Source organism: Phaethon lepturus, unplaced genomic scaffold (assembly GCF_000687285.1).
Source record: "Phaethon lepturus isolate BGI_N335 unplaced genomic scaffold, ASM68728v1 scaffold16842, whole genome shotgun sequence".
NCBI classification, from domain to species: Eukaryota; Metazoa; Chordata; class Aves; order Phaethontiformes; family Phaethontidae; genus Phaethon; species Phaethon lepturus.
In genome coordinates, this window is record NW_010524234.1 from 3,267 (window position 1) to 23,218 (window position 19,952).

Consider the following 19,952-nt stretch of genomic DNA (forward strand, 5'->3'; position numbering starts at 1 on the left):
AACAACACAAGCCAACATAAAGCTACCAGCAAAATGTCACTGTATATATGCTCCAAGAACACAGCAACGTTGGGTCTTTACCCACTGTGCAGCAGCCCTTCTGCTGATACAGCCTCTTGCAGCGAGGGCATGCAGCACCTTAAAAAAGCAGTGATGAATACACACGCTCCAGGAACATAAAAACATCAGCAACTTATGGCCCCACAAAAGTTCTGGTAGCAAAAGACATGCTACTAAGACATGACCTGTCAGTGTAATTTCTCCTGCATGTTACTACAAGTTTACTTACAGAGGCGATGGCTTTGCCATGCCACAGAGAGGTTTTTGTTAAGCATTGGTGGAGAGTGTTCCCACTTGAATCTCCTTATAAACTGTGTGACTTGTGCTGCCATGGGTGGAGATGTAAAACCAGAGGTGCAAGGAGCCCTCTCTGTGCATCCCTATAGATCTTCAGTCTTCAGGCAGCAATTGGTCCAGCAATATACATGAGTCCTCCACTCCTGTGTTTACAAAGCAAAGGCATTTGGATGCCTAACATCAATTATCATATATTTGCATTAAAAATACATTAAATACAGCTCTAGATAACTTTCCTTATGATGAAGGAATTAAATTACAAATAGTTTCTCTCAGCAACTCTCCACTATACAGTGGTACTATATAGGTACCTTTATTATACCTCAGTATTTTTGCGAGGACAAAATCCAGGTTCAAATTACTCAAAATCCGGGTTCAACTTATTCAACACATATTTGTCCCAAACAAGTTTAAATCCATAGACACTTTTAAAACTGCAGATAAAAGACCACATTTCTTTCTGAATATATGGACTTAGGGTAAAGGGAATCGTCTACCCTGCTGTGGACCAAAGCAGCCCTTTTTTCGTAACACATCGACTATAACAGTGAGTTGCAGGTTTAAAGGACACCCAGCGCAACCCCACTGCCCTGCATGAAAACATAGTTACTCCCTGGGCACAGCTTGGGCTGGGTTCAACTGTGTTGAACACGTTACAGACCGTCTTCGTACAGGACGAGCCAATAAAATATCCATCTAACAGGGGCAGATGGGAGGCTGAGCAGGAGTGTGACTTCTCTGGGTAACGATGCTTCAGCCAGCCATTGTGCTGAGGAGGGGAGCATTCTGGACAGATGGACAGAAACTGAGTGCCAAAATAGCTTGTTACCATCCGAACAGGCCTAAAAGTGAGAGGTGTTTTATTTTGTGATGGGTTTTGAATGGAAGCAGACACAACTCCCCACTCGGTGTGTCGATGCCTGCTTTGAGACGCAGCTTTACCAATATCTCATTCTAGGTTTAACTACAAGACTCTGAACTCTGCTCAAGTCAAGCGGAGATAATATAGCATTAATCATTTAAACTTAAAAAAACCCCATGATTCTGCAAGAGAGTCAACGTGTTACTATCAAAACTAACGAAAAATTTTGGAGTCCTCTTCTGATCCTCTATGGCATATGTTTAGCAGATGGCATGATTCTTACTCAAATTTGCAAAGTCTGTCTGCTCATAGTTTGAAAGCTTTGATACACATGCTGAAAAGTGAAAAGCTGATATACTAAGAGCTTGTGTAAAAGAATATATGGCTTATTTAAGGACAGGTACAGTGTTTCTTAGAACCTGGAAGAATCAGAGCTGAACGAGTCTATGGAGTTTCAGGATCTTCATTAAAAGTCCCATCAGGAAAGGCTGAAGTAAAACTCCACTTAGTTTTTAGTGGTTGAATGTGTGTTATAAAAAGCATAGACTGGCAGGAAAAAATGATGATTTCTACTGCTAGCACTGTTAGAAAAATCAAACCATGAATTGGGAGAAGTCACATGGCTGAGTACCTGTAACCAGTTTTTGAGATGATAAAAGAAAACTTTAGACTCTTTGACAGCTCTTCTGTAGGTATAAGATTCTCTTTTTTATTATTTTCAGGCTTTTTTTTTTTTTAATGAAATCGCTTATAAGCTGAAAAAGCAGGAAAGCTTGTAGCCTTCCAACCTATGGGAGAAAAGAAAAAAGACTGAGACCTACAGGTTTTAAAGTCTTAAGAGACATTGATTGGAATTACTCAGTTCAATTCAATAACTACCAAAAATGCTTTTGCCTAATAAGTTACTTACAATAACTACATAACCTTTAAAGTAAAAATGTTTTTGCTAATCGTTGTTCTGATGTGCTTAATATATTTTACTTTGTAAGAAGTGCTAATTTTATGCAAGTTGAAATAAATAAAAGCTAGAAACTGAGTCATCTGGTAAATAAATGTTTCTTTACCATTTTTAACATAACAGAATGGAAAAACTAGAACATAAAAATGGAAGTTAAGCTTTGTAACAGCATCAATATGTAAATAGTGTGTGCTCCTGCAGAGCAAAAAGAAGTACAAAATTGACGGTAAAGATTAAATTAAATTACAAGTTAACAAGTTGTCTTGTTTACCAGTCAATGAAAACAATTTTTTTTTAGGAAAATATCTGAGCGCATGCGAAACAAAGTGAAAGCTGATGATTTAAAGAAAGGTTTGTCGCTGCTGCTTTGATTGTAGTCAATCATTTAAGCTGACTCTGATTCTCAGGGAAAGTTTTCCTATGGGATGGAGCTCAGATAACGAAGATTTACTAGACCGGTCCCTGAAGCCTTGACTCACCAGCATGAAGGTGGCACAGCCGCTAGCCTGGCAGCGAGGCACCAGGTCAAGGCAGGGTCCTTCATTCAAGCTTTTTGGTCTGAGCAGGAGTTAAGCTGTGCCCTCAGCCATCTGAGACTTGGCCCCAGATGCTGTTCCTTCCCAAGAAGAGGTTTTTCCCCAAGTCAGCATAAACTCTGCTGGCACTGTGGGCTGGTCCAGAAGGAAGTACAGGCTCTGCTTCTCTTCCTTTCACAAGAGACTCTTCTGTTAGTTCTGCGGTAAGGAAAATTATAGGGATGAATGATGAAGACTGAACTTTGGACTATTCTACATTCTTTCAGTACTGTTTAGTGTGATGGTTGTTGACTTCTCCCCTGCCACTATATTTAGAAAGAGGAGTAGGAAGGAGATGAGCGCTAGTTTCATAGGTTATGACACAAAAGCATCAAAAAGTAAGTCTATTCCCACTTCTCTTTGGTATCCCCTGGGGAGCTGCAGTGTTTAGAGAAAGCTCCTGTTCCACCGCAGGAGCTCAGGAAAATGGGCACCAAACTTTGTTTAGACTCTGGGACTACAGATGGCCATACAAGCTGGGGGTGTAACTAGGACACAGAACTTTTTCCTCCACTGAGCTTAGTTTCCCACCACTAGATAAGCTTCAAGTAGCTTGTCTGGTGGAATTATTGTTCCTTATATGTCAACACTTGGTTCATTTTAGGATCAAAAATAGAAAAAAATCAAAAGCTTCATCTGCGCTCAACAAATCAACAAGATCCATGGGAAAAAAATTGCATAATGCCCCAGAAGAAATCTAAATGAATTAAAGCCACCCCCTACAGAGAACTTGGGCTCTGTTTATTTTCAACAAACTATTACAGGTTTTGCAATATTTTCTGGAAGTTTTCCACAAGCATTCCTACTTCTTCTCACTCTGGGCCGGGGCTGAACTGCCAGGCTGGTGGAATTCTTTGGACCTGACCTTCAGCTATGAGAGATAGCGGCCCTCAGTCACAGCCCAATTACAGCACAGTTTTTAATCTGCAATGTGAATTGAAAAACTCAAGAGCTCTGCAGGTTGTGCCATAAACATATTTGATATCAAAGGAGTTATGGGTAGTGAAAGCTTGACATCTCCCAAGCGTGGAGAAGAAATGGAAAGTTGCTTCAATACGCAACAGCATGTCTCAACTGCAAAGCCCCAGTTGCACATCTCATCTGTTTCTTCCCACCTCCCATGGACACAAGACAACACAGACCCTTCCAAGTGCAATGCAACACCCTAATTGTTGCCTCCTGACGCCCTCCCAGCACCTCCTGCGGGCAGGAGAAGGTGCGCAGGGTCAACCCTGCAGATCCTCCACCCATTTTGCTGTAGCAGTTCCTCTGCAAATCTGGGGAGCGAGCAGCCAGCAGAAGCTGCGACTGGCAACATCTGCAACAGGTAGCACAGATCTCCGACGTGCTGGGTAGCTGCAACCAAGAGCATCTCTCAGGGTATGACACCATCATCTGCCCACTCTCCTGCCCACAGATTCTCTCTGATAAGAGCAAATTCAGTGTGATGGCAACAACTCAAGAAAACATATTGCTTTATGACTTCCAGTGGAAAATGTGGGTTGTCAGTCCAGTTTCTCTCCTGCCTTCTTTCCACTCATCCCAAATTAATGTCTGTAGTCCTACAGGGGCCCTGTCCCCTCCCCCCTCCATCCCTGCTAGAAACTAAGCTCAGATGCTGCCAACACACAGAGGGTTTTTCAGATTTCCACCCACGCAAGCGCCTACTCTGCACATCCGATCCACATGTGAAATGGGTTCAGAGGGGTCAGGGCAGGAGCCCACGTTTCCATTTCTAGCTCGACTGAGCTTAAAGTTTATCATCTGTTTGTTTTCAAAGCAAAAAATATACAACTTAACTTTACTTCACAGGGGAAGAAATGAAGAAATCTCAGCAAAGCATCTTTTCCACTGACAGGGTTGGGTTACAGCTCCCCCGCTCCCACCCACACAGCTGAACCCAGCGCCTGGTCAGCCCAAGCGTCAGGAGGAAATGAAACGCACATGTCGGCGTCCCCCTCTCCTGCTCCGGTTCCTTAGCAAAACCGCACCCCAGCCACGAACCCTCCCACGACCAAAAGACGTACCTGGGAAGGGGATACTTGCTATATCTTTTCTCAGACAAACTGTACAAAAAAAGTCATGCTTCCTCAACCTGAAGAAAGCTTTGGAAAGGCAGTGCTCTGAAAGTTCACAGCATGGAGTTTTCACACCAAGGTTCAGAGCTCTGCGACACACAGGCAAGAGCTTAAATGTAACAGAATTAATATTAAAGCTCATTAAAAATGGTCAACAATATTGCAAATTCCTTAAAGGAAATGATGCCAGTCTGATTAAGCAAGCGCTAAATAACAAATATAACTGATTGCAACTTTAAAAAAAATTGCTATATTATTTCCATCTGTAAGAATAATAGTTTCCTTAGAGATCTTTTCCCCTTCAGACTCCTTTTCCCCTCTCCTTATTTGCTTACTTGAGCAAAGAATATAATGCTCAGCATACTATCATCATCTCCCTCACACCAATAGTTTTTCTTTGTTTATCTGTATACTTTCCTTACAAAAATTTCCTTACAAAAATTTTCCATACGTTGCTTAAAAATAGTATCCGTCATTTAAGACTGCACTCCACCATCATTTCAATATGCAGACCCAAGGGAAAAAAAGAGCAACAACTAACCAAAGTTACTAATAATGCTATTCTTGCTAGGAGATACAAGAGGAACATTTGGGCTTCAATTTATGCTATTTCAGTAAATGCAATGCTCAAAGAGAAGAAAAATCTAGCTATGCAGCCTGTAAACAAGCGCAACAATTCACTTTTAGAGCTGGCAAGCAGACGGACCAGGAACTCACCTTCTGAAGTTATTTTTCCATTAACAAAGCACAGGCAAGAGACTTCCTTTAACATAAGCTTTACGTTACTTACATTTGGCTCCATTTGCAAAGAATCTAAGAGGAAGTAACCATTTATAACCCCGAGCAAATCAGAGCAAAACGGCATTTTGACAAACTAGAGCCTATCAATCACAAGGAGATGCCGTGTCAGGTTGCTAAGGAATTTCTACAGCGGCTCCAGCAGAGAAGAGCCAAGGGTCCCTCGGAAAAGCCATCTCAGAGGTTCAGATGCTGCTGCTAGCTGCGGGCAGGTGGCACAGCATCCACAGCCTGGCACCGGGACTCTGGCTGCCCAGCAACATCCATGAGTAGCCAGAGTATTGCTAGAAACACACCCCAGAAAGGGAGAACAAAAGGGAAGCAAAACGGAAGACCAACTCGTGCTTGGAAGGCTGAGTGTAAGAGATGCGCATTCAGCTGCCCGTTTCTTCTGAGCAGCGTTGCTGGAAGCCGGGTGTCTGCATCAGCCTGGTTTTCAGACTGACGAAAACTGAACCAAGGTTTATAATCGAGATGATAGCTCTGTTAGAGTTTTTCCCTAATACTACAGTTTTGCAATGAAAAGAGAAAGGCAAAGAAATCATGAGATGATAAATGCTACCATCATGCTTATTGCATGTTAAAGAAGTTTCAAGTTTTTGTTAGGGAGGGTGCGAGGACTGCAATACTTTAAGTCTCTGTACATAGCTGAAGCATTAAGCCTCTTCTGCATACAACACAGCAGATAATGGATGTGTAGGGGGGAAAAAGGCGAGTGATGAAATAGAGCTGAAACTTTACCATTGCTTCTGCTTGTAAGCAGATGCAGGAGGAACCCAACAAGCATAATCATAGAATCTTTGGGTTGGAAGGGACCTTTAAAGGTCATCTAGTCCAACCCCCCTGCAATGAACAGGGACATCTTCAACTAGATCAGGTTGCTCAGAGCCCCATCCAACCTGACCTGGAATGTTTCCAGGGATGGGGCATCTATGACCTCTCTGGGCAACCTGTGCCAGGGTTTCATCACCCTCATGGTGACAAATTTCTTCCTTAGATCTAGTCTAAATCTGCCTTCCTTTAGTTTAAAACAATTAACCCTTGTCCTATCACAAATAAAATATGGTAGCCTGCATAATTACAACAGATGTCCACATTGGAACAAGCGTCCTGTGCATTAAGTATACAGGCAAAGTCTAACACTTATAAATAAAAACAGCTTGTTAGTATCAATTTGCTTACGAAGAAGGAGGAGACAATTTATCTGGTGCTTAATATTTATAGCTATACTTACAGGGATACTCATTGCACCCTTAAATAAAATTCAGACCTACTACCTTAAACAAAGTGGACTTCAAAAAACTGGATGTCAGACTATACAAATAAAGTATTAGTTTAGGCATGGTAGACTTTATTTTGGCACTTTAACAAATGCTTTATTTTACAGCAGTGGCACAGCATTTGCCAGAAACTTTCTTTTCTTGGCACAGTTATTTCAAGCAGTTATTTTACTAATTGAATTTCACTAAATATTGCACAATAAGATATACCTGTTAAATTCTTACCCTGTTTTTACTTGTTGAACTTGTATGGCTTTGAAAAACTTGCCAGTAAGTATAAGTAATTTTAAAAGCAATATATTAAATATTTTAGCACAGGATAGCATTCGTTTGTTCCTAAATGACCACTGAACTTGGGACAGCATCAAATACAAGTTAAGCAACTCTTATCTGAAGAGCTACCAGATCTTATTTACAATACATTGCCATTTCTGAGAAGCAGTTCAGCTTGACGTCCTGAAAATCTATATTTTGGAAATCTCAAAAATAAAAAATGCGGAGGTTAACAGAGCAGAAGACGAAGCCATTTGTCTGTTACAAAGCATAATATAAGGAGGCAGACTATCGTCTTCTCCACGTGCCCCTCTATCCAACACCTATCTGTGGTCTAAGCAAGCATTTTCTCTTCTACTTGGAATATTTCTTTCTTCTCTTATGTAGATATTCCACTTGTCTCAACTCTTCTGCTGGAGTCCAAACAGAATAAACCAAAATTTTCCAAAAGGACAGGGGAAAAAACAAGCCAGAACAACAAATCAAAACCCGATATACACAATAAATGAAAGCGGGTACTCCTTTGAATTTTACAGTATGGAGAACATTTGCAGGAAGAACAGGTCTGTGTCAATACTGCCGTTGAATATAACGCAAAGGTTGAATGACTCATAACTCGTACACCAGATGCAAGACTTAAACATTCCCACTTTTCTCAGCAATAAATCTGGTCCGAGGATCAGCCTGATCAACAGCTTTTTTTTTTTTTTTTTTTTTTGGTCTGGGTTTTTTAAGATCTACTAGATGTACTCTGCGACATTAAAACATAAGCAAGTAGACATAAAATGAAAAGCGTACAAAAGTATATCACAATGGAATTCTCAGTATTAGGCCACATGATTTATTCAGTAGTGTTTATGTTTCCCAAATTACAATTATGTCTATCCATGTAAGACTACAAAAGTTACCATTAGAATTGTCTGTGCTTATAAAATACCAACATTTTCTTTTACTGTTATATACTCATTAACACCAGTCTGCGACGAGTTACATATAATCATAGGCACTTCAAAGGCTTTAAAAGACGTTTACAACTTAAATGCGTTTTTAAAGAACAAAAATTGAAACCCCTACTTGTACCTTCAAATTGCAAATAATTAACAAATACAGTGGCCATAGAAATCTGCAGCAACTTCTCAAAATACTGTTAGAGTCTTTGGGTTTGCTTAGGTTTGTCAGTAGCTTACTCCAAATCTTCCTTACAGGAGATTTGTTTAGTAAGAATACGACTATACAGTTTGTAGTAATAATCCAATTTTACACATTAATTTGCTGTTACAAATCTCACTGAAGCTACAGGTACGCTGAGAAACAATGCAAAGTGTAAAATTGATATTCTGACACTTAAATTTATACAAAGTGGAGGTTAAAGTTTACATAGCTGAAAAATTACATTTACACTAAAAGTTACTGTTATCTGAATTATCTGAAGACAAATTGCACCATGACAACTACAAAAAGGCATTTTTTGGAAACAGATAAATTAATGAAATAAAAACTAACTTGTAAGATCAATCTGAGACATGCTGACAAAAATTAAACAACTTTCATTGAACCATAGGATAAAACAATCATTTTCATTATTTTATATTTATGCATAAAGTTTTAAAAATGATTCAATGAACATCAATGGGTTTATAAAATAATGCTTTGCCACTGTTATTCACAGAACACTGCAAATGTTAAGTTTTAATTTTACATTTTTAAAGGAATACATGAAAAGTTTTAAATACAATGGGATTTTATCATAAAGGTGCCGTAATGGCTCTTTAATGGGAAAAAAAAAATCTTCATTATTCTATGCAAAAGCTTTATTTAAAAAAGTTCAGTGATCTCATAAATAGAGACACTAAATAGGAATTTTATGCATAAAACTCCTTAGTAGGTGCCTTTTGATAGGCAGCACAGGATGGTTTACGTTCACCAAGGTCGTAACTGCCTTCATCCTTCTTTCTCATGCGATATACCAGCAGCAGGATAAGGAAGATTGCGAAAAGAAAACCGATAACTCCGCCAGCAATAACAGCTGTAATCAAAGAAACAGAGATTCACAATATGCCAGAGATTCACAATATGCCGGAAAAACAAGTTTAGTAACATGTTTCTTTTTCATCTGACACAATGAGTTTGCCATTACTTTCAAATTACAGAAGAGGGCTCCCATTATGCAACTGTCTTGATTATTAGTATCCTGAAATATATTCTCAGAAAGCCTGTTTATGTTTATGAAGGCAATCATTTAAAAGGACATTCCACCTACAAGTGAGTGATCCAACAACCCACAGTCCTAAAAAAGTTATTAAAAATTTTCCAAAGCCTCAATTAAGAAAGCCACCCATACTACCAGAGCATAAAGTTGTCTTCATTTATAATAACAACAACATTTAAGTTTCTTTCAAATTTTTCAACAGTTAACATTTTCAGCCTTAAGAGAACTATTTTGTTACACTAGCTAAGAAATGGGTTTTCTTTTTCCTCCATCAGTTTTCACTCTGAGTCTAGACTGAAATGCATTTCCTATTGATGAGTAACAGGACAGAACATTTCATGGAGCCGTAGGAAAAGAGGGATTACATTCATCATGCACTTGTGAGTGTGTAGAAAGTATCAGCTCCAACTAGACTTCCCAAGTGCTTCCACTGATGTGGATATTAAGGCTATTTCACATTTAAGCGCTCAGAGGAAGATGTGGTCCAAAACTGTGTGACCTTCATGGCTCCCAATACCCCCTCCGAGGACACGGGGAAAAGTATACCTGTAAACACTCTTCTTATGCCAAAAAACCCTCATGTGTAAGAAAGCCATGTGAAAACTTTGGTGGCCAGCCTAAGGACAGCACTGAACCACCCCTTTCCATCCACCCATCCACCCACTCCTGCTGTGAGCTCCTCCCAGACAGTGTCCATCTGCACCAGACGGACCAGACAGCGATGTGCTCTTGGGACTGTGGGTGAGAAATACACTTTTGCACCATAAGCACCAAATCCAAATTGCAACTCCCTTTCTGAGCTGTGGAAGCTCCAGATATTCAGCAGGCAGTATTCAATTTGCGGGTGTCAAATCAATTAGCAGTAACTCCAGAAGATGCCCTTCTCATTCTCATGAAATCAACCACTCACTACCCCCATGAATGTGTTTAAGAATCTATCAAGAAAACACAAATGTTGAGTTTGCATCATTTGATATGGATCCCTTCTGTTTTCTGTGGCACTTCTGGCAAGATGGACCTTGGCAAACAACACCTTACCTGCCAGAACTTCTGTTCTCTGGAATAGGTTTTCTGAATGCTTCTCGGTGAACACATCAGTGTCATCCCCTGGTTCATCACTCTTTTTCTTGGCATCTGTCTCGGGCCTTTCCTCTTTATCAATTTCTTCAGGTGACTGTGGCACAAAAAGGCAAACAGAGCATTGCTTACAGACAGAGTGCACCGCAAGTCAGCACAGTCACTGCCTGTCACGAGAAGCCTCGAAGATGTGGCTCCACACGTGTACTCCAATATACCCACGAACACAACACGAGGGAAGTTTTTTGACTGCAGAACCTGTGCTAGACATTGTAACTGGATCTAGTTGTCATCATGATGTCAGAATGAAAAATAGTATCCACAAGTTTAAAGCCCCCAAAAGTATATTTAGCAAACAGCTGGCAAATACTGGCTGTGCCTATCAGCATAACAGCCTCTGAATTAAATAAAAATTCTGAAATTAACACCTCAAGTATGTTATATTCAGAATGCCTTTGAGGGTAACTTAGACAATACTACCTATGGCGGTAGAAGGAAATGCTGAAATAGTAAATGGAACCTGGCAAGTGTTCAAACTACAGCCAAACCACACAACATTCTCCTTTGAGAAGGGAAGGTTCATGCAGAATTTTTGAATAACACTTAGAGATATGTAAAAAAGGTACAGCTCTGACTCAGAGGTATCATGAGAAACTGTCTGGTGTGTCATGAGATATTCTTTTTTGCATCTCTCTCTCTTTCATGTGAAATCCAGATGTCCCTACGCAGACTTTCCAGTAGGAATGAAAATGAGCAGCTCTGTATTCTTTTAACAGGCTGCAGTAGCATTAAGGAAAGTGTGTGGGGGCTTTTTAATTCATATAAATCAAACAAAGTTAACATCAGGCCATCAGTGGGGTACAGTGGAACCACTTTAAACGGTATTGCTGTCCAGCCACACACCTTTGTTTGTGCAGGCACCTTGGTCTGCATTTTCACTGTGGTGGTCTCAGCCCTGGATGCATCACTAGTTGTCGGTAACTTTGGAAGTGTTCTGGATGTTGTTATCACTGAGCTATCCTCATCTTCTTCAGCACCTGGAGACAAAAAAAGGTGACATTTCATTGACCTGTGCAATTCTTCCAGACCAATTACATTTTTAATTATGAGACCAAGGTAGGGGTGCTTGCACAGCCCACCCTAGGCAAATGGCCTAGATGACAATGGCAGCTAAGATAAAGATGTGAGTGCAAACAGTGTGCCCCAAAGTGACAGGGGGATATTTGCCCCAGGCAATCCCATGAAAGAGGAAGGGGGGCCATCAGCTGGATTAAGCAGGAAGCAGGAAATTACCACCATATTTTTGAAACAGAAGAAACTAGCCTGAGAAGCATGAAAAAAGCATAAGCACTTGTGAAGGGGGGAAAAACCCTGGAGCGGGAGCTCCAGCCATCAGGGCTGGTGTGACCCTGTCTGACGTGGCCCCCATGGCACGCCATCCCCCACCCCATGCATGCCCCCAGCAGCCACCTCCAGCTCTCCCACGGCCACCACGGGGGCACCCCTGGAACCAGCACCCTGGGGGTGCAAGGTCACCTCCTGGGGGGTGGCAGGAGGTGGTGGGTCCGCGGGGCACCCATATCTCCCACACCAGGGGTTTGTGAGCAGAGTCCCACACACCTAGATGAGGGGAGCTTGCATACCCCACAGCCTGGAAGGGGTGTGGGGGTGTGTGTGCACACGCACAAATCTCTGTGTGTGTGTGTGTGACACACGTTGGGGTCAGTTACAGATGGGGGGCTGGAAATTTGCAGTTGCATGTTACCGTTTTTTAAGTGGCTCATATTGTGGTTATCTGTTTTATTGTTGATATTAAGCCCAAAAGTATAGTTCAATGATTGCCAGTTAGTTGCATGTCATAAATAAATCAATCAATAAACTTTATTTTGGCTTGACTTAAAACACATGAACTGAACAGTTTTTCCCTGTAACACACTGCTTCAACAACCAAAATCTCTACAGCAAATCTGTTAAAACCCTCAAACATGAAAAACCAACTAGTTTCTATCTACAGGAAGATTACTATTACTTTATGTTTCAGTCACTAGGAATTCACATGTTTTTAAACACCACATAATTCAGAAACCTTTTTGTTTTTAAATAAAGAGTGAGAGGATAGAAAACTCCCTAAAGATGACCCTGAATTTAATTTCCTCCACATTTAAGGCCCTGATGGAGTATGAAGGCTCCTTTAGAATAAGATAATGGACATGTCTAACAAATATCCTTTAGTGATACTGGAAGGAAGAAGACACAGACAAGAGACTAAATTATTGCAAGGGCTGAAAGAGAAAAAGAATTGGACTATTCTTGTACCACTCCTTAGGAATCTCAATGTGTTCTGCTCATTACAGACACCGGTTACCAAAGTAACTGTTGGGTAATAAATCCAGCAAATGTGCATAAAAGTAACTCCTAACAAATAAAAATATATCCTCTTACAACAGAATAGTATGACTCACTCATTCCAAACTGACTTTTTATCTTATTTTTGTAGAGAAAGAAAACAGGCTGGAAATATGAGTGCAATAACAAAGTTTTGAACTCACCATCAAGAATTATATACATTTGGCATTGAAAGAAAGGGCATCAGCAAGACAATAACTAAAACAACTTTTGTACTGTAGAACAGAAAATTTGGAAACATTATAAAAAGTACTACATTAAAGCTACCGGCACAGAATAATACTGGAAAAACCGTCAGAGATACCAAAATTGCAGTGCAACCTCCAGAATAAAGACCTCACAACAAGAATCAGGTATTTTCCTGAAATGCTACTCAAAGATCAAAAAAACAACATCCTGCTTCAAAACAGAGGTGAAGAAAGGCATCCAACAGGAAAATATTTCTGGCTTTGCCTCAAGAGTTTTCTTTGAGAAATAAGGACCCAGTGGATAGCTCAGCCTGCTTTACCTTCCAAAGTTCCTCCAGATTAAACAAGGCTTTCACAGTCAAGGAAATTAAAATTGATGATCAGATTAGAGATCTGATAAAACACACTTTAAGAGCACAGAACTTCATTTTCTTCTTTTTATGAAATGATAAGTCTTATTTAATCACAACTGCTCCTCCAAAGCCTTAAATGCCACCTTTGCTTCAGGCAATAGTTGTGTCTGCCAGACAAAATGGCGAGCGTTACAGGTCTGAACCTCTCTGGCTACGGAGGATTCAGATCTCTGGTCTTTCAACAAATGAGTGACTAAGCTAAGTCCTGGACTAGTCTCTAGATTTGCACCAAAGGTACCCAACTCCTCTTCTGTATGGCCCCAGGGGAATCCTGACAATCTCAAAACCATCAGGGCACTTATCATTTAGGCCTGACACAGGTACCAGCTCAGACACATGGTTCCTGCTTCCTAATTAGCTTTATCTAGACAGGTCTCTGCTTGGCATGGAGTAGGTCTAAACAAGGGGAAGGCATTTCCCTTGCTAAACTGACAGTCGTATTCTCAAAATTACCTGTATATAGAACTGCAGGATCAAAAAAAACTCTCTAATACCCTACAGAACACAGCAATAGTATTTTACATAGTATCATGTTCCCGAAAAGGCAAAAAAAGAGAAATAACCCCCTCCCTGAATCTAAATAGGATTGGAAAGAAAAAACCTACAGTGTCATAAGCATAACTTTCAACTAGGTAGTTAAAAGGAATATTGTGAAATGGTTGGACTATCAGAGCTTACTTCTTCTTCTTGAAAATATCACTGTCTCTTTAGATAGTTTCTGGATTTGGCCAGCTTGGGTGATGGTGCTGGGTATTAACTGCCTTGAATCCCTCTACAAACAGATACTGCCCTTTTAGTGAGGGCACTGCAAAAACCCTGCAGTAATTAAACCCCTAGCCATCTCTGTGGTAAAGAGTTGACAGCTCTCGACAATCACACACCGTCTTTTACCCACTGTAACTTCTTCAAGATGCCCGACTGCTGTCTTCATAGTGGTCAAAATAGCTCTAAATTGTGCTGCAGTATTGGAAATATCTAATATAGCCCTCAGTTATGGGTCTATTAGCTGCCCCTTGGATGATGGGAATGCAAATGCTCTTTCACACTTCTGGCCCTTGAGGAAACTTGTCAGGAAATCAAGACTGTGCCAGCTTAAATCATTGTATACTACAAAAAGCCCACGGTAGTTAGCACTCTTACTTGCAAAGCAGCCAGTGATTAACTCTTCTACCAAACAAATTCAATCATTTCACTCTGTCTTTTGGCATCATGTTTGTTTGCTGTTGTACATCACTCTGGGAGTACTACCACCACAAGCAAACCTGTCATAAGGTGGGCACACACATATCCACCATCTCTTTCACACCTTGCATCTCTATCACCAATGTGAACATACGAGAATGACATATTTTTATCTGGCTTATCTCACCCCCGTTCACATGAAAAGGCCCCAACACAAGCCTTAGTCAACACAGTATTAGGCAACCAGACATGACACTGTAAACATAATACTAGTACCCTATCAGAGAACTGCAGTTGAAAGAAATGGGAACAGTGCAAGGATGTTGTGTCTCTGGTAATTCTCACCTGAGGCGGGAAAAAAACCCAACAAAACTTGAAGGTGGAAAAAGAAAGAGTCCTAACTACACTGAAATATACTGAAGATTCTGTCTAGCACAACAAAAGCACACTTTCAAACAGTATCACAGTAGTTTTTTATGTTAAAGGACCTGAAGAACCAGGCAGTCAATGTGATGAAGCATGCTTGGGGCTGATGTAGCAGGTGAACAGAAGAATATCTTGCTCGAAGCCAATCTGAAAGGCACGTATGAGTGGGATCTTGGGAAGTAGAAAAATTAATATTCGCTGTTTTGCCTGCACCATGGGAGGGGAAGCACATCAGGAGAGGGGGTGTCACCAGGCACACTGCCACTGGGGCCAGGAGCATCCAGTGTCGGCCATGGCCCCATGCCAGCTCCTGTTCAGCACCTGGGAGAGCGCCCGTGCCTCCCCCACCTAGAGCCATGCCCCTCCCTGGCCCAGCCACCACCCATCACCCAACCCCAGGCCACACTGCCACTGGATTCCTAAACTACTTTCCAGCCTTGGAGCGTAACTTCAGCTTCCCATTAGGTCAAGAGCCAAAGAAGATCTGCTCTTGTGTTTTTTGGAGGAACTCCACTCCCACCACCATAGAATCATAGAACGGTTTGGGTTGGAAAAGACCTTAAAAGATCATCTAGTTCCAACCCACCTGCCATGGGCAGGGACACCTTCCACTAGACCAGGTTGCTCAAAGCCCCATGCCCTTAAACCCTTCCCAGAGATGGGCCATCCACAACTTCTCTGGGAAACCTGTTCCAGTGCCTCACCACCCTCATAGTAAAGAATTTTTCCCTTGTATCTAGTCTAAATTTACTCTCTTTCCATTTAAAGCCATTACACCTCGTCCTATCACTACATGCCCTTGTAAAAGTCCCTCTCCAGCTTTCTTGTAAGTCCCCTTCAGGTACTGAAAGGCTCAGATAAGGTCTCCCCCCAGAGTCTTCTCTCTGGCTGAACAACCCCAACTCTCTCAGCCTATCCTCATATGAGACTGGTTCCATCCCTCTGATCATCTTTGTGGCCCTCCTCTGGACCTGTTCCAAGAGGTCCATGTCCTTCTTATGTTGGGGACCCCAGAGCTGAATGCAGTACTGCAGGCGTGGTCTCACCAGAGCAGAGTAGAGGGGCAGAATCTCCTCCCTCAACCTGCTGGCCACATTTCTTTGGATGCAGCCCAGGATACGGTTGGCTTTCTGGGCTGCAAGCACACATTGCCAGGTCATGTTGAGCTTCTCATCAACCAACACCCCCAAGCCCTTCTCAGGGCTGTTCTCAATCCATTCTCTGCCCAGCCTACTTTGTGCCTGGGATTGCCCCCACCCATGTGTAGGGTACTTTCCTCCAAGAACAGTCCCCAGTCACAATGTCAGTCTAGACCTAGTTCATCCTGAGCTAAACTTCTCAACTCGAGCTGCTATTGACTGAGAAATATTAAGCTGGGGTACAAGAAGAAGGGGAAGGAAAATCTGCAGCTGATTCTGATATACATTGCATAGACTTGTCTACCATGAGTAACTTAAGAGAAGACACAAGAATCAGGCAGTTTTCCAAAGAACATGTAAATAAATCCAATAGAGATGGTGGCTTTCCTTAATATAAGGGGAGTCATGCTGCTTAGCAGCTACTTCCAGGTACCTGGAAGACCAGGGCTCAATTAAGATCTTTGATGCCAGAATAAAAAGCAACAGTAGTTATAAAAGCATTTCAAGTTGTGTATAGGCAGGAAAACTTATTTTTACTCTTTTATTATTATGCTGCATACAAACACCTACACTAAAAAGAGTGATGACACTAAAAAGAGTGATGACAGACTCCATCTCAGAGATGGAAACTGCAAGAAGGAAGTAATGGACTAATGAATTCACTAAGGACTTTCTGCTGTTGATACAGAACAACCAGGAAGCAGGCATGGCTCCTTTGGAAACTGCTGACCAATGGATTCAGACTGAACAGTTGGGTAAACGCACAACAGTAGCTGAAAGTACATGAAGACTAAAGAGGCTATGAAAGGAAAAGAAAGAAAAAAAGCAGAACACCATCCTTTTTTTCTCCTTAGAAAAAGCCCTCAGCCAGTTTCTAGTTTGAAATGTGTCATGCCTACAGTGACATTTGTCCATGTTAATGCTGCTTGCAGACCTGCAAGGGCTTTAACGGTGGTGCTGACAATGCCTGTTTATCTCCATAGCCCTGGTGGCAGCTAACAATTTTCATACCAAGGAAAGGAGTCAGCATGTTGTCATCTTGGATCTGTTTGCTTGGAGTGGTATCACATAGCAAGAAAACCACTCTTGAGTGGGAAGGCCTTTCCTGCTAAGAACATTACATCACTGAGTACAAGAGAGACACATTCAACATAATATGAGGAAAATTGATCACTGATCCATCTGCAGGATACCTTCTACTTCATAAAATGGAGACAGCAGTAAGTATAGGATGAGTAGGGTGGAGGGGATGCTAATTTGCTTCCCTTTTGAGATTTTTTCTTGAGTGAGTAAAACTGGGCTCACAGATTGCTTGTAAGATTATTTGAACTTAAGAGTTCTTCCTTTGTTCAAAAGTATTAGATTTTGGTAGTCACATGAGCCCTCTGGAGGGGCATCCAGCTAGTCTCAGTCTACAGTGAGACTTTTCCTGCTTCCCTGTAGAGATTGCCAGAGGTACCAAGAGTGCATGTTACACACTCCATCTTCCACCCATGGCTCAAGGCTGAGCACAGGAAAAGAGTGAAGAGAAAGATGTTACTGTTAGTGAAGTCTAGAGGTAATTTCTGTCCTCCTGGCTTAACTTTTACCACTGAGCTGAATTCACAAAATCTGAAGCCAGTTCTTGTACACTCCTTTCTAGTTCAAAAGCAGGGCTGCATTTTGAATCATCCATATTAGAAACAGCCAAACTCCACAGAGGGATGAAAAATCGAAAACAGAACAGACCATTCTCCATACTGCTATTTACTGTCAACCTATCTCCTTTCCTGAAGCTTACAAAGTCACCAGCATCTGAAGACATGACAGAACAGGATGCTGACTGAAAAGGCAGTTTTCTCAGATCAGAATTTTCCTTAGACAGCCTTGGGAACTGGATGAAATCACTGACTTGTTAATTTATTTATTTTTCAAAGGAAACTTTAAATTTCCCCTCAAAGAAGTCTACAGTAAGGAGGTTCGATTAAGCTTCTGATCACATTGGAATGTCAAATTGCCCCTATGGATGACTCCCAAAATGCAGTTTATTACCCAGGTGTCAATGATGGATGGGCCTGAATTTGCCTGGCAGCACAATCAGACCTCTGCAGACTTCATTTTTACAGATCTTTGAACCTCCAAAAAGAAAGGAAAACAAAATTCAGCTGAAAAACCTCAGCTGTGGCTTACAACATAACAAAGGCTCACCCTTTAAAAACTCACAAGTATATATAAACATAAAAAGACAGATTACAAAAAGTGCAATAACAAACAAGTAAGTAACAGACTTGGAAAATAAATGGGATTTCCACAACAGCTCAGCAAATGCTCACAACAATAAGGAAATTTATCTTCCAGAACTACCATAAAATCCTTCATTTAACTTTCAATGGCTGGAGCCTCCCAGCTAGTCTAGAAGATACTCCACAAAGAGGCTTTCTAAGAGAAATGATTAATGAGGTTTCACTGACACTTTTTTTGAAAAATGATGAGCTAGCTACATGCCTCTAATGAGTGTTTAAGTCTGAGAACTCGGTACACTATGTTTAAGAATTTCTTTATTCACTATATGGATTTAATTACCTCAGAGAAAACTGTCATGTTTTTGGCAGTAGTTAGACTTCTAATAAAAGAACAACAAAAAAGGAATGGACACCATGTTTACATGAACCTGAATGCATATAAGAGAAAACAAGTTTGCTGCTGCTATGTTTTCTTACAGGCTACTAAATTAGCATTATGCTATGGGAGAACTAAGTCTTCTCTAATCCTTATTTCTAAACTCCAGAGAGATCTACACGGAAACCAGAGGGACAGCAGAGAGATACAGTGAAATGATGCAACTAAGGAGTAAGAGAAAGGAGCAGAAAGTTAATATTTAAAACCCAGCCCACAGGGATGCTCAGTGCTCTGCAAATAGAGACCCAAGCGTTCATGGTACTCAGTGAAAGTATCATCTCCAGCCTATAAAGGAAAACTGCACAGCTTTTACTCAAATAATTGCATTACTTCTTACACTTTTTAAAAGTAAATTGTGACATGTTGTCTCACCTGAACCTGACCCAGAAGAATAATCATCATCATCAATTGGATAGACGCCTGATGCTTCTTCAACAGAGCTGTTGTCAAGGTATAAATCTTTATCAGAGGTCAAATCTGCTCTCTGGAAAACAGATAAGAGGGAATGGTTAAAAAGATAACAGTTTTCCAGCGTAGCATTCTCTTAAGCTTTGCTCCTGTTTCTGAAGTTGATGATGGCACACTGAACAGTTTATACTTTCAGTTTATGCAATGCATTCGTCTAAGATGTTAAAGAAATTTGTAAAAATTATAGCATTTTAAAAAATCCAAAGCTGCACAATGAAAATTAAGAAATCACCCAATCTTTAGGAAGCAAGTCCCCTTCAAATCACACTTCATCTCATTAAATGCATGAATGAATAAATAGGATTTGCAATATACTCTGCAGAGCTTTGGAACAAGAAAGAAGCAAATCCCAGGATTGACGCCGTCTGTCAGGATCTCAAATATACAAATCTATAGGCTGTCATGTGAAGTCTGTCATTTGATCTCACATGGGAAGCAACAAGAGCATGTATCAAAAACCACCTCAGAGATATATCGAGCCAAACCTCACAAAACTCTTTACAAGTTAGAACAAACAGCTGGGACTACATAATACAAATGTTTCCAAGATAGTGTTGTGGATTAAAGATTATGACATTTCCCGCCAGATCAGACAGCACATCTCC

The 19,952-nt window shown here is 41.0% G+C and overlaps 1 protein-coding gene across 1 annotated transcript; it reads right to left on the reverse strand.

The window, feature by feature from the left end:
• Nucleotides 1-6,956: 6,956 nt before the first annotated feature.
• Nucleotides 6,957-19,363, reverse strand: SDC2 (syndecan 2; the record flags this gene model as incomplete). The annotated part of the gene is made up of 4 exons (XM_010282386.1): nt 6,957-9,207; nt 10,429-10,564; nt 11,371-11,504; nt 19,252-19,363. Coding segments are annotated over 4 exons (546 nt in total), but the record flags the coding sequence as incomplete, so codon positions are not given.
• Between the last annotated feature and the right edge of the window lie 589 nt (nt 19,364-19,952).